The sequence below is a fragment of the Sardina pilchardus genome, chromosome 5, assembly GCF_963854185.1.
Source record: "Sardina pilchardus chromosome 5, fSarPil1.1, whole genome shotgun sequence".
Lineage (NCBI taxonomy): Eukaryota > Metazoa > Chordata > Actinopteri > Clupeiformes > Clupeidae > Sardina > Sardina pilchardus.
Window position 1 is genome coordinate 35,823,179 of NC_084998.1, and position 14,749 is coordinate 35,837,927.

A 14,749-nucleotide genomic window follows, 5' to 3' on the forward strand; every position below is an offset into this window, starting at 1 on the left:
ATGTAACAGCACATGAAACTAAAGTCAGGGTTTTTTTTTTATAGGCTAGCCCACTGTAAAACTTCAATTAGCCTAATTTAATAATATTTGTTTCAATCACTGAATGAAGCCTGCTATAGCCAATTTGGGACAAGAGTCACGACCTTAAATTGCTTGTACAAAAATCTTTATCAGCACTCAACATTTGTTTATTGTTGTTCTTCATTTTCCGTTGTGCGCAGAGAGCGCGAGGGTGCGGGTGAGAGAGAGAACGTGTGTGTGTGTGAGAAAGAGCGAGCGAGAGTGAGGTTTGCGGTCTTCACCTTTGATTTGTTTTTGAGTAGGCTAGGCAATACGTTGTCAAACATGTTTATACTTAAATGACGAACGTCATTTTTGAGCAATTTTGGCAGCCCTAGACACAGTCTACAGTTTCATATCGTGAGCTCATTTCACGGAAAAACATATGTTTTAAAACAGATTATATATATATATATACTGTATATACACACACATCAATAAAATACTTTTTTGTTGTTGTTGTTGTTGTTGTTGTTTTGTTTAAGCATCAGTAGTCTGTTGGGCCCTCAGGTGGTCAGGTAGGGCGTTCCACAGCCTTGGAGCAGCAGCGGAGAAAGCCCTATCACCCATCCTGTGGAGTTTGGTTCTGGGGATTTGGAGGGTGTTAATGTTTGTAGACTGGGGGGTGTGTGACGGGGTCTGGGGGGGGGGGGGGGGGGGGTGAGGAGTTCCTGTAGGTAGAGGGGAGCATGTGCATTACAATAGTCTAGCCTGGAGGAGACAAAGGCGTGAATGAGCTTCTCTACATCGCCCAGGGTGAGAGTTCGACGGAGTTTGCCATTGTTCTTGAGGTGGTAGAATGATGTTTTGCAGAGATGTTTGATGTGGGTGTCAAAGGTGAGTTGGGGGTCCATTTTAACACCCAAGTTGGTGACAGATGTAGTTAGGGAGACGTTTTGTCCAGAGAAGGTGATATTGGTGATGGTGGAAGAGCGGAACTGATGCTGCCAACTAGGATTGCTTCTGTTTTGGAACTGTTCAATTGAAGGAAGTTGAGCTTCATCCAAGCCTCTATCTCCTCCAGACATTCTTTTTTTTTCATTTGTTTATTCATGGAAAAATTGATTGAGCATAAAAACTTGTTTGCAGCAATAACCTGGGTACAAAAGCAATCAAATGAAAACATAAAATAAGAACAATGAGCAAGTAAAAATGAACCTCAGGGGAACAGCCTCAATTACAAAACAAACAGAATAAGATAAATAAGCAATAAAACATATTATGAAATAGACATTAACCCTCTGGAGTCTAAATCCCCCCTGGGGATTTGAAAAACTGTTCCAAACACACATTTCAATCTTTGCTGGTTTTTGTCCTAGACACATATAAGTGACACCATTAGAAACCTTTAATCAACTAGTTTCCAAATATATATGTTTTAAAAGAGAATGTATCAATGGCACTTTGTAAAAACAATAAAAGAAAATCCTAGGATTTCAGTCCTCTCACCTGTAGCAGGCCCATTCAGATAGCCCATTCAACCTAATTTGCATTTGAAAGAGACACCCACTAAGTGGCACATTTAGGCCATGTCCACACGGAGGGTTAAACACAGCTGTTTTGCATCGTTTTGGCCGTTCGTCCAAACGAATACTGCAAACGCATAGCCCTAAAACTAATCGATCTGAAACCGGTTCCCAGAGTGCATAAGTTCAAAAAAGCAAGCCCTCTAGCGTTCGTTTGGACGGGGGAAGACGTATACCTGCGTTTCGATGATGTCATCGCCACACTCCTCGACCCCTAGCCCATACCAGTCAACATTGAGTTTTCAAAATAACGGGATAACGTTACTCCATTTCGGTCTTTGTTTTTACCTTACCTAGAGCCAACTGCTGCCTGCAGCCTACTTCCAAAACTCCAAAGCTGCTGTCAGATTGTGTTCTGAGGACACAAGTTAGGCTACCAACACTCAAGAACAGTTTGTGATGTGAAATGGTTGGAAATTGCTACGTGTGGACTTGGCCTTAGTCTGACTTTTTTCCAATTTGTAGTAAAACTACAAAACATTTTGTAATGTTCTTTTTACTTATATGGAGCCAACACCGTTGTACTCAAGGTACAAACTTCAAAAGTCTTAGCCCAATATATTGTGTTAATATAGTGTGTTTTTGACCTTTGTCCTTTGAAAATCTTTTTTTAAATAGTTGTGTTTATTGTAGAGGACCTCTAGAATATATCCATATGTGCCACTTTTGCATAGATGTTTTTAGTTAGATGAAAAACTTAAAAATCTCAAGGTACAGCAGACTGCCTCTAAGTGCCTGAAAAGGCCCAGGACCTCCAAGTGTTAAAACAAGTCAGTTAAAACAGGAACACTGCTGTAAAGGACACAAATCATTTATCAGAGCCTTAAACCAAGGCCGTAGTCACCATAGACATTGAGGGGGACGTGTCCCCCCCAATATTCAGATACGACCAAAATGTCCCCCCCAATATTCGGACATAGAAAAATAAATAAATAAAAAACGCTACAGGAAACCAACGGTAACGACCGCGATCTGAATTGTCACTGGCAAATGCAATCAAATGCACAAAATAGCTTAGTAGCACCTTCATTAGTAGCCTAGTACCTGGCGTGACGCACGCTTTCAACATCAATCTCACGCTCTCACACACACGCAAGAGATGTCACGCCAAATCCATTCTTCTTTTTTTATCAATCTGTTCACTTTCAGTTGACAGTTGGTGACTAGACTAGACCACAGCATATTGTTTAGACAGGAGAAAACTTTAAGGCATAGGTGCATGGGCTCTTTAGATCAGCTACAGGTATAGTATCTATCTGTCTCTACTGTACAATGTTTTCAGCGCAGAGAAATTATCTGAGACTCAAAATGCAAAATGCTCACCCATTCTTCTCTATAGGATTGCTCACGAAGTTCTAGTCACACTGATATGCATGACACTTGACAGAACACGAGCTTTCTGGTGGTATCAATGTAAATTTAGCCTACACGAAATATAATTATATTCTTCTATCTGCAACTCGCGAAAGAATCAAATTGCGCACCAATTATTATCTGGTGGATTGCTCACGAAGTTTAGGCTAATCACAAGCTTTCTGATGGTATTAAGCTACACTAGTTGCTGTAATAAACTGTTCGCGAGAAAATCAACATGAATACACAAAATGGAATCATATTACAGTACATTCTATCTCCACACCTTGCCCATCGCGGTGGAATAACTCCCAAGCCATTCCCGAGTAATCCAGTTTTTAAATTGCAATACATTTCTACTTGTTCTCCATCTTCAGGCTGTGGCACAATCAAAATAATTTAACTACTGCTTGAATATTGTGTTCTTCCAATTTTTTTACATTTAGATAAACTACATAGAATTAGAACATAAGCATTGCTTTCATATTCCTAGACATAATTCTAGACTAGCCGAAAATATGACTGAAGTCAAATTATTCTCACGTTCTTAAAGTGACAGGCACTCAATTTGACTTGACATTAAAGATAAATGTAGGCTAAGTCAATTTCATTCCCAAATCAAACTTATCAAAAATATCAAACTTCTTGACCTATTATCAATTTCAAACAAATTTTGACACCAATATTCTTATCATGTATTTTGAATTGGCTATGGCTCCTGACTGATGCATAAGATAGATAGATAGATAGATTGATTGATAGATAGCCTACAGAACATTTATGATTCTGTAATTAGGTTAACTATTATTGTATTGAATGTGAGTTATATCAGTCTACAACATCACTACAAATGACACCGGGAAACTATGGGTAAGAATGAAAAGTGTTGACATTTTGTCAGACCCCGCCACAAATTTGGTCCCCCCCCCAATGTTGACATCATGGCTACGGCCTTGCCTTAAACTTGTCTGCAGATACAAGTCTGTCAAGTTTCAACACCTGCAAGTGGTTCCATTTGACAGGTGCAAAAGACTGAAAAGCCAATTTGTCAATCTCAGATCTCACTCGAGGTGTTTCTAGAGTAATATAACTTTGTGACCTTATATTAAGCCTGCCATGTCTAATCTTTAAAAGTCAAACAAGGTAAGAAGGTAATTTACCTTGTAATGCCTTGTAGACAAATAGGAGGCAATGTCTTTCCCTCCTCTCATACAAGGAAGACCATCCTATGTTCTCATACAGTTTGCAATGATGAGTTTTAAATCCATCACCTATGACAAAGCGAATAACACTGTGGTAAACCTTGTCAATGGCTTTCAAGGTGGAAGGCGCTGTGTGCATGTAAAGAATATCCCCATAATCTAGGACTGACAGAATGGTTGATTGAACAATGGCCTTTCTGCTCTCTAGGGAAAGGCAAGACCTGATCCTAAATAGGGCAGTTTAGCATTAATCTTCTTTGTAAGCTCAAGCACATGTGTTTTAAAAGATAGCTTATTATCAAGCCATATTCCAAGATATTTGTTTTGGGCAGCTTGCTCAATTTGTGTACCATTTAGGGAGCATACAGTAAATGCATTAAGATCACACAATTTTGATCTTGTGAAGAGCATACATTTAGTTTTTGATTCATTTAAAACCAATCTAAGATTTTTAAAACAGTTCTGAACATAGTCAAAGGCAGACTGAAGGTAATATTACAGCTCTCTCAATGGATTCGGCACATGCATAGAGGATTGTGTCATCAGCATAAAATGCACTTTACAATGTTCAAATGAGCCACATATAATCATTAATGTAGATAGTAAACAGTAATGGGCCTGAAATTGAGCCTTGAGGAACACCATTTCTAAGCTACTGTCAACGTTGTTAGGTTACTAGAGACGGTTATCTTTGTTGTTACGTTCTTAGACGAATCCGATTGGTCAAAATACCTGAACATTCTAAAATTGACATTGACGAGCCGAGCGTTGCGCTTCAAAGTTGAACCAAGTTCAACTCCCAGTTTGCTCAACGCTAGCATCAGACACGGTTTATAAAGCGAGACGACTCATATGAGGGTCAAATCCGGTTACCCTGTGACGTAGTGCCACTCCCATTTAGGAGGCAAACGGGAGAAATAAACCTTATCTCGGATTATGACCATTCCTTTAGACCTAGATAGATAGATAGTTAGATAGATACTTTATTGATCCCCAAGGGGAAATTCAAGTATGCGAGCCCTACATTCAGCAATGCAAGTAACGAACCCATATTCTACAAGGCACACGTCTTTCTAACATTCCCACATTGAAATCGTATTTTCCAGCGTGATAAATACATAGAAAAGTAACTTTGTTCACAACCTGTCCCTCCTGACCTGACCTGTCTCCGCTATTTGCGCAGGCCAACTGTTATCAATGGCACACTGCTTCTGCTGCTTCTACACTGGTCTAAACCTTTAGGTCTATGGTCTAAACCGATTACTCGTCACTGATCATGCCCAGATAGGAGGCGGAAGTGGGCACCATTTCATTCCATTGAAAACCCCCTTTATGATTCATCTTCCTAACTATACGATCTTTGCTAGTGTTACGCCAGCGTTGTCACCGTTCCGCTGCTGAACCACAGAGTACAATAGGAAACCTGCCGCTTGCCGCTGGCTGGTGTGATCCCCGCCTTAATGTAGAGAGTAAACAGTAATGGGCCTAAAATTTAGCCTTGAGGAACACCATTTCTGAGCCTTAATGCCTCAGAGGTCAGACCAGTTACATTTACACACTGTGTTCTGTCAGAAAGATCATCACAGAACCTGCCAGAGGAGGCTTCATCCAAACCCGAAAATTAGAGTTTTTCAAGAAGGAGAACATGATTGACCGTGTCAAATGCTTTTGATAGGTCAATAAACAAAGCTGCGCAGTGTTTCTTAGAATCTATGGCTGTAGCGATTATCGCTCACAACCACAGTAGCAGCTGCAATGGTGCTGTGGCCAGCTCTGAACCCAGACTGAAAAGGACTTAAAATATAATTTGAGGAGAGAAAGGAACCGATCTGTTAATTTACAAAGGATTCCAACATCTTGGCTAAACAAGGTAGCTTGAAAATGGGTCTATATTTGTTTAGATCATTTATACATCTCCTCCTTTGTGCAGAGGTGTCACTAATGCTGATTTCCAAACTTTAGGAATAGAGCCAGGGAGAAGTGATATATTAAAAATATGAATTAAAGGTTCAACAATGAAAGGGGCAGCTAGTTTTAAGAGATGAGGATCTAACTGATCCGTACCCACTGAGCTCTTCATACACTTGAAGCTGCACAATGCAGAGAAAACTTCAGATTTGCTTAATATTCTAAATGCGAAGGCAGAGTTGTTATATAGATGTAGAACTCTCCTCCTGGTCTAGGTCACACTGGTCTTGTGATACAGCCACACCACTAACCTGATCAAACAGTATGCCACATTTAATGAAGTGATTATTAAAAGCATTACATATCTAATTTTTCTCTTGTATAATTTTTGGGTCCACCATAAGCTGTTGAGGGAATGTAGGTGGGGCAATACCCTTGAGTGACTTAATCACTTTCCAAAACCAGTGGCCAAGCTCTTGTACCTAACTGCTTTGTACAGCACCTGATGTGTGTGCCAAACTTCCAGATTTTTTGCCAATGTAATAATAATACTAATGTTAATCCTTGGAAAAACAATAAGACCATGCGCTTTTTGGTACTCTGACCCTAATAATCCTTCTAAAAAAAAGGGACTTGTTTCTGTGCTCAGCTCCTAATTATAACAGAGTAGACGGAGTTGAGCTGTATTGCTACAATTGATTTGTACCCTGAATTATAGAATGACCCATAAATATTTGAATATGTCCACGAATGAAATTGTAGTCTTAACTTTTTATTTTGTCTTAGGCATCCATGCTAACCAATCTAGATGGGCCATTTATTAACCTGTCCAGGCTCAACCTTACGAAATATGCTCAAAAACCAAATATGTCCAAGGTAGGTCAAATTTTGCAGTTCTTATTTTTATTTATTTTATCTTACATCAGTTTCCAAATCTGATAAAGAGACAACTGTACAAATTGAATTGCCAATTGCTTAACCTTTCTGTTGTCATGTTAGACCCTGTTTGATTTTATTTTCCATCATGAGAATGATGTAAAAAATGTAAGTCCATTTTAACATTTTGTATGACATATACTTTCACAAATACTACATTGACCAGTTGTGAAATTCTATCATTATGAGTGAATATAACATTTTGCATTAAAGGCCCTGGATTTTGCTGCCCTTGCCACTGAGCATGCTCAGTTTAAGGATTGGTGGTGGAAGGTCCAACTTGGTAAATGCTACTACAGGTGAGATTCTAATGTTGCAGGTCTTGATAAAAGAATGAGGCTATCTTTGAATGAAACTAATATGTTCGCGGTCATATGTTTCCAGGCTGGGTTTACATCGGGAAGCTGAAAAACAGTTTCGATCCGCCCTCAATCACCAGGAGATGGTTGACACATACCTATACTTAGCAAAGGTAACAGCCAAACTTGGCAACCACAAAGGGGCCTTAATTACTTAATTTACCTGACCTATACTTAGTAAAAGGCTATGCCATATTTTGTTCCAGTGGTGTGCTTATTTATTTTTTTTATCTCTACATTATTTTTTATTTACACAGGTGTACCAGCGCCTAGACCAGCCCATAACAGCCCTAAACCTCTTTAAACAAGGTCTTGATCACTTCCCTGGAGAGGCTACTCTGCTAACGGGAATTGCACGCATTCATGAAGTGTGTTATTGAAGAAAGTTACTGTACTTTTTAAGGGTACGTTCAGACTAAGCGTCTAAGCGTAGTTTTACATTATAACATTACGGAGTAGACCTTAGCCCTTTTTCCATAAGATTGTCAAGCGAATTGACTCATAAGTCGATGTAATTTTGAGCGATATAAGAAGCACCAACACGGTTTTCCAATCAGCAGAACGATTTTAGCAAATCAAAATGATGTCATCAGAGCCCTGTTAATGCACATTTTTCTACTGCGCTAGATGGTTTTCCATCAACAATTGTAGCGAATGGAACACTCCTACCGAATTTATCAAAGGTAGTGAATGGTACACCATTGTGATGTGAACGTCTTTGTATGAGCGCGAAAAAGTCACATTTTAGCGCTGACTTTGTGAACATTCTGAGCAGGCGTCACAGTAACTTATATCGCTACAAACCTTTTCCATCACTCTTATATCGATTTAACTCTCGTTAATCCACCTCTGGCGAGCGAATTAATTTATCACGATAAAACCGCCGTTACAGCAATATAAGTAAATTTTCCATCACATGTGTCGCACTAACTTTTTGCGCATCATTTTTAAGCGAATTCACTTTTTAATGGAAAAAGGGCTCTTGTTTTCAAAAAAGGCTTTTTTAAAAACTCGATCACAGCCATCTTTTTCTGCTGGTTGAGAGACTCATCGTTTTAGTGTCTGAACATAATTAATTATTTGACATGACTTCGCAACTCTACCAACATTTTGTATCTACACATAGCCTAACATTAGCTACTTTGTCTATTGTAAAAAATTATTCCAGCCAAAAACAAAAAAGACGCTTCCGTCTACTTTTTTACAAAAGGTGTGCACAATTTCTTTTGTCAGGAAAAGACACTTAGTCTGAGCGTACCCTAACTGTGGATTATTTTTGCCATGCTGTTTTATGCAGTCACACTTTTAACATGCTCATGTGTTCAATGTTTTCAGGAGATGAATAACATCACATCTGCAACTGAGTACTATAAAGATGTCTTAAAACAGGACAACACACATGTGGAGGCCATTGCCTGTATAGGCAGCAACCACTTTTACACAGACCAGTCTGAGATCGCCCTGCGCTTTTACAGGTATCACCTTGAGTTGAAAAGGTCTATTACTGGCGCCCCTTGTAAACAAACAGCAAAAAGATTATATAAAAAAAATGGTGCCGATTACAACCCAACAGGGTGGTGGTCCAGTCACTGACGAGAAGGAATGACATTACTCTCAACATTGAAAGTGGTTGTGGTTAACGGTAGTTGCAACACCTGCAAACATCAAATAATTGTAATTGTAATTGGACCATGACCCTTGACCCCATGACCTTGACTACCTAATAGCTGATGTTCACCCTTACTACAGGACAGTATTAGCGTATTTTCCAGACTATAAGTCGCTCTGGAATACAAGTTGCATCAGTCAAAAAATGTGTCATGAAGAGGAAACATATATAATTCACACTTATTTAGACATTTATTTCACAAAGTCTAAGATGACGACCAGACAGACTACACTGCAAAACTGCTTATTTAGTAAAATCTAACCAAGCCTTTTTAATTTGACATCAAGATAAAAAAAAATCTAGTTGGTTTTGTTTTTTAGTATAAAGAGACTTATCTAGCACTTTCTCATAAAATCATTTGACTTAATTTAACTCATTGAGTGCCAACAACGTAATATTGCGTTTTTAGCTCCCATGCGTAGAGTGCCAATAACACAATATTGCGTTTTTCGCTTTTTTTTTAAAATGACGAAACTAGACACTCTAACTCACCTTATGTGTGATTTTTGGAAGTCTATCATGAAGAGAACTGAAGTAGATGACGATTAAAAACTCATGAAATCCTACAATCCGGAAATGTACGTATGTCTTAAGTGGCTTATATCTCCGTTTCTAGAGGAACAACGGGGATTTTGATGAAAACCAGCCACTGTTTAGCTTGAGATTTCTCAGGAATGGAGACACGTAGAGATAAACGGTTTTCTCCCACTGAGAGCTCAGAGTCTTACCTTTCAAATGAGCCATAGTATATAGAGGGGGGGTGGTGGTGGGATTAAATGAAAAAAAAAAATGAAAAAAAGTAAATTGGAAGGTTGCAAAAACAGAATCCACCTCATCAAACGCTGACTTGGACTGTGGAGCGAATGCCATAAAGTCAGTGGATTGTGGTCCATGTATACGACGACTGGAGCTCCACTACCAACGTAAACGTCGAAGTGTTGTAAAGACCAAATCAGAGCAAGAGTTTCCTTCTCAATAACCGAATAGTTAAGTTGATGAACATTACATTTTCGGGAGAAGAAACAAATTGGGTGCATTATGCCATCGCTATTGTTCTGTAAAAGCACGGCTCCTGCTCCGACGTGACTCGTGTCTACCTGGATTTCAAATGGCTCATCGAATCGAGGCGCTGCCAGCACGGGCGCAGTTGTTAAAAGCATTTTAACATTTTCGAAAGCCTGTTGACAATTCTCTGACCAGCCAAATTTCACTGAAGCTTTCAGAAGATCCGTGAGTGGAGCTACGACAGTTAGGAGAAGTTAGGGCAAAAGCTTCTATTGTAGCCCACCATTCCAAGAAACCTCATAAGCTCTTTTTTCGTTGTGGGACGTGGGAAACTCTCAATAGCCAACACCTTGGCACGAAGAACACCAACTTTCCCTTGATCAACCTCCTTCCTTAAATAGGTCACTGTAGCCCTGGCAAACTCACACTTTTCCAGGTTTACAGTGAGCCGTGCGTCCGCCAGACGCTGAAACAATGCACGCACTCTCACCACATGCTGCCCCCAAGTGTCACTGTAAGAAATGACGTCGTCAAGGTACACCGCGCACCCTTCAAGTCCAAATACCACCTTATTCATTAGACGTTGAAAAGTGCCCGGCGCATTACGAAGTCCAAAACTCATAACTGCGTATGAATATAAACCTGTTGGTGTTATGAACAAAGTTACCACCCGTGCGCGAGCAGATAAAGGGACTTGCCAGTAGCCACGAAGGAGATTGAATTTGCTAACATATCTAGCTGCACCGACTTGATCGATGCAATCCTCCATTCGAGGAAGTGGGAACGCATCAGGCTTAGTGATCTTATTAAGCTCACGATAATCAGTGCAGAAACGATATGTGCCATCCGGCTTGCCCACCAAGATGCACGGAGAGGCCCAACTTGAAAAGGATGGAGATGCCAAATCATTATCGAGGAGGTACTGTACCTCCTCCTCAAGCTTTTTCCTCTTATCTAACGACACGCGATAGAAGCGCTGACAGATGGGGAGCGCATCACCCACATCCACATCATGCTCGATCAAATGTGTCCGAGAGGGCGTATCTCCGAACAACATAGGAAAATCAGCAATTATGTTAGACAATTCTTTTTTCTCTGAATCAGCTAGTTGTCCCAACAACAAATCCAAATTACGAAGTGACTCTGAGTTCCCTAAACGCGGTTGCATACCAACTATATCTGGACTTTCCTCTTTCTCCACTGCCACCGAAGGAGAAGACCCCACAGAGATAGCCGTAGCAACACCACCCACCAACTTAGACGGACCTTCAGTGTGTTTTAAGAAGTAAGACTTCAACAAATTTGTGTGGCAAACCTGTGTGGACTTCCTGCGATCAGGAGTGGTGATCACATAATTGTGATCAGACAACCTCTGTGTGACGGTGTACGGCCCTGCAAACTTTACAGCAAATGAAGAACCTGACAACGGCAACAAAGCCAAAACCTGATCCTCTGGCGTAAACTCACGAAGCTCAGCACTGCGATCAAACAAGCGCTTCATTTTCACCTGTGCCACTTCCAGACTTTTCCAAGCACTCTCGCCCGCCAAACACAAACGTCTCCGAAAACCATTGACATACATTGCAAGAGACTTAGGCGGCTCATCCTGCCCGAGACCATCTTTGAGCACTGCAAGTGGACCACGCACATGATGACCAAAAACCAACTGATTAGGACTAAAGCCCAAACTCTCCTGTGTGACTTCTCTAGCGGCTAACATAAGCCAAGGCAGACCCTCTTCCCAGTCACGTTTCAACTCAACATAGTATGAGCGCAAAAGAGATTTTAATGACTGATGGAAGCGCTCAAGAGCTCCTTGGCTCTGTGGGTGATACGCGCTGGACTGACTCTGCCTAATTCCAAGACATTTTAAAATTTCCATAAACATCTTAGATGAAAAGTTTGTTCCACGGTCGCTCTGCACAACTTTTGGAACCCCAAAAATAGAAATAGACTGTGTGAGTGCCTTAACAACTGCTTTTGTGGTGATTCTACGTAATGGGAACGCAGCCGGATACCTTGTAACCTGGCACATCACCATCAACAAGTATTCATGACCTGATTTCGATGGTGGTAAGGGGCCAACACAGTCTATTATAAGATGGTTAAAAGGCTGAGCCGTTGCGCGGAATTTTTATCAGTAGCCCCTCTAGTATGGACGCTATTAAACCCCTTCGAATGAGACGGCCCATCAAATCTTCTTTGACGTTGCGCACCAAAATTCTCTCTGCGGACAGAATCTGAATGCAAACGAAATTCACTGAGATGGTTCTTATGAGTCAGACGAAACTCATCTGCCCACACTGCAGCCTCAGACATAGTCTTGGACTTGTTCTCATTTAGGTAGGCAGCAATACGGTCAGGCACTACGTTTTTAAACTGTTCCAGAAGAATTACCTCCCTCAATTCATCAAACGTCGTAACATTCAACGAAACACACCATCGATCAAAATGGGACGAGAGTTCCCTAGCCAACTCCACATAGCATTGCTTGATCCTCTTACGCCAAGATCTGAATCGCTGTCGCTAAAATTCAGGAACCAATTCAAATGCTTTCAGCACCGCAGTTTTCACCTTATTGTAATCCCTGCGATCCTCAACTGCCAACGCAGTGTATGCCTCCTGCGCCCTACCTGTGCAACATCACCACTCGCTGAGAGACAGGCCACTGACACTCATCTGCTACACTCTCAAACAATGAGAAAAAAAATATCCGGATCTCGCTCGTTAAATTTAGGCAGAATCTTTAAATTACCGCTAACATCAAATGGACGAGTCAGATTCCTCACAGGATTGTCGGGAGGTAGCTTACCTTCTCCAGTTAATTTCAGACGCTCTACTTCTAATTTATAGTGCTGTGCCAACTTCTCTACCTCCAAATGTTGAGCGTGTTTTAATCTCTCCATTTCCATCTCTCGTTGCTTTACCATATCGGCCGCCCTAAGTTTTTCTAACTCGACCTCATGATCACTGGCCTGCTTCGCCATCTCCCGGTCATGGGCCTGCTGCATCTCAATCATTTCTTTGCGCTCTTCAAACGAAAACCCTTCTGTAGGAGTAGCTAATTTAGAAGGCTCACTCGGTCGCAACACAACCTGCGGTAGAATTTGCCTTTCTACCAACACTTTCTTCAACGCTGCCAATAATTAATATCATAAGCTGCGACAATCTCCCACAATTGCTTCTTCGAATACTGTCTTAACAGCTCCTCAGATGGAGCTGCTACAAAGTCATCAACAGAAGACATTATACAACCTAGGCAATAGACAAGCCAAACAATTTACCAAACAACGTACCAAAGGAAACAAAGACTACGGGCCTATTCCAACACGCACTCAGGCCTTCTATCAGGCTCATACAATACTGCGCTTCTCAAATCAGCTTAGACAACCCCTCTACGAACGACACAGGTAGCCTACCAACTCCCTGCTAAACTATTCCAAAAACACATACTAACTAAACTTACCCCCTGACGACTTCATGCCATCCCCAAGGACTGAGCTCTTTAATACACTAGTATACCGGCAGCTGAAGAATATACAAATTGTTCACCCTCAAACAGCGGCGGTGCCTCAGCCCAGAGATGAGCACAAATACAATAAATCCACCCTCGGCGAAACTCCAACCTAACCGGGGAGCATAAACTTCAGCAACCTGTAACGTAAAGGACTTACCCAAATGCTGAAAAAAATCCCAATACACCAAACGCACATATCAGGCTACCCAGCGCAGAGAAAAAAATATTTTAAGCGAGGCTACAAAACATTGACCCTCCTTTGTCCTCCACAAAAAAATTCGATCACCGAAATACTGGCGAAATAACAACGCAACCCGACGTTGCAAAGAAGCCTATCCAATTTAAATTATGCTTTTAAGACGAGCCCCCATGTTACGGCTTGGCTCAAGGCCATAACCAGAACAAAGGAGGACAAGTTCAAAGGATCAAATTATATTTATTTTACATAACTAATAAAAAGAACAAACGTAACTATCCATGTCAGTATATGAAGAAATCAGTGTGTCTGCGAAGTGTGTGAATGTGCTATGGACTGAGAATGAAATGCGTGAATGCGGAAAACATAGACAAAGGAAACTAAGCCATCCAAAATCACGACAAGGCCAAAAAACAGCAGCTCCGCAACCCTCGCAGCAGGGGTACAGCCATGCCCTTTATGCTCCGGCCAGTCAGCACCCACAGGTGCGCTAGCCACGCCCACGCCGCCAGTACCTGCAAACACACAGACAAACAGCAGCAGACGCGCACAGACGGACCAATACAAGCAGGGACGTCACAGGGACACTGTAATCACTGCTAAGGAATCAGTCAGTTATCTTGGTTGTGTTTTGGATAGTTGTTTATCTGGAGGTGAGCAAGCTCAAAAAGTAATTTCTGAAGTAAATCAAAGAACAAGTTTTTTGGCAAGAATTGCTAAGTTTCTTGATTCAAGAGCCTTGGTGACTCTTGCAGGAGCCATAATTCAGCCCCACTTTGACTATGCCTGCTGTTCTTGGTATAATGGGCTTACTAAGTACTTCAAGCATAGGCTGCACACATCTCAGAATAAAATGATAAGAATTATATTGAATCTACGTCCAAGAACACATCTGGACTCCCCACACTTTAGAAATGTTGGATGGTTAAGGGTAGATGATAGAGTATCTCAGATTGAGCTGAGTGTGGTCCATAGGATTGTCTTTGGAGATGTCCCTAGATATTTAATGAACTATTTT

At 41.0% G+C, this 14,749-nt stretch overlaps 1 protein-coding gene across 2 annotated transcripts in view; it reads left to right on the forward strand.

Moving 5' to 3' along the window:
- ttc8 (tetratricopeptide repeat domain 8) overlaps nucleotides 1–14,749 on the forward strand; it is a 97,054-nt gene that overhangs the window by 68,652 nt on the left and 13,653 nt on the right. For both annotated transcript variants that reach the window (XM_062537388.1, XM_062537389.1), the window contains 6 exons: nucleotides 6,836–6,925; nucleotides 7,049–7,093; nucleotides 7,199–7,284; nucleotides 7,370–7,457; nucleotides 7,602–7,712; nucleotides 8,680–8,819. In XM_062537388.1, coding sequence (XP_062393372.1) covers nucleotides 6,836–6,925; nucleotides 7,049–7,093; nucleotides 7,199–7,284; nucleotides 7,370–7,457; nucleotides 7,602–7,712; nucleotides 8,680–8,819 — 560 coding nt within the window. The remainder of the gene's footprint in view (nucleotides 1–6,835; nucleotides 6,926–7,048; nucleotides 7,094–7,198; nucleotides 7,285–7,369; nucleotides 7,458–7,601; nucleotides 7,713–8,679; nucleotides 8,820–14,749) is intronic.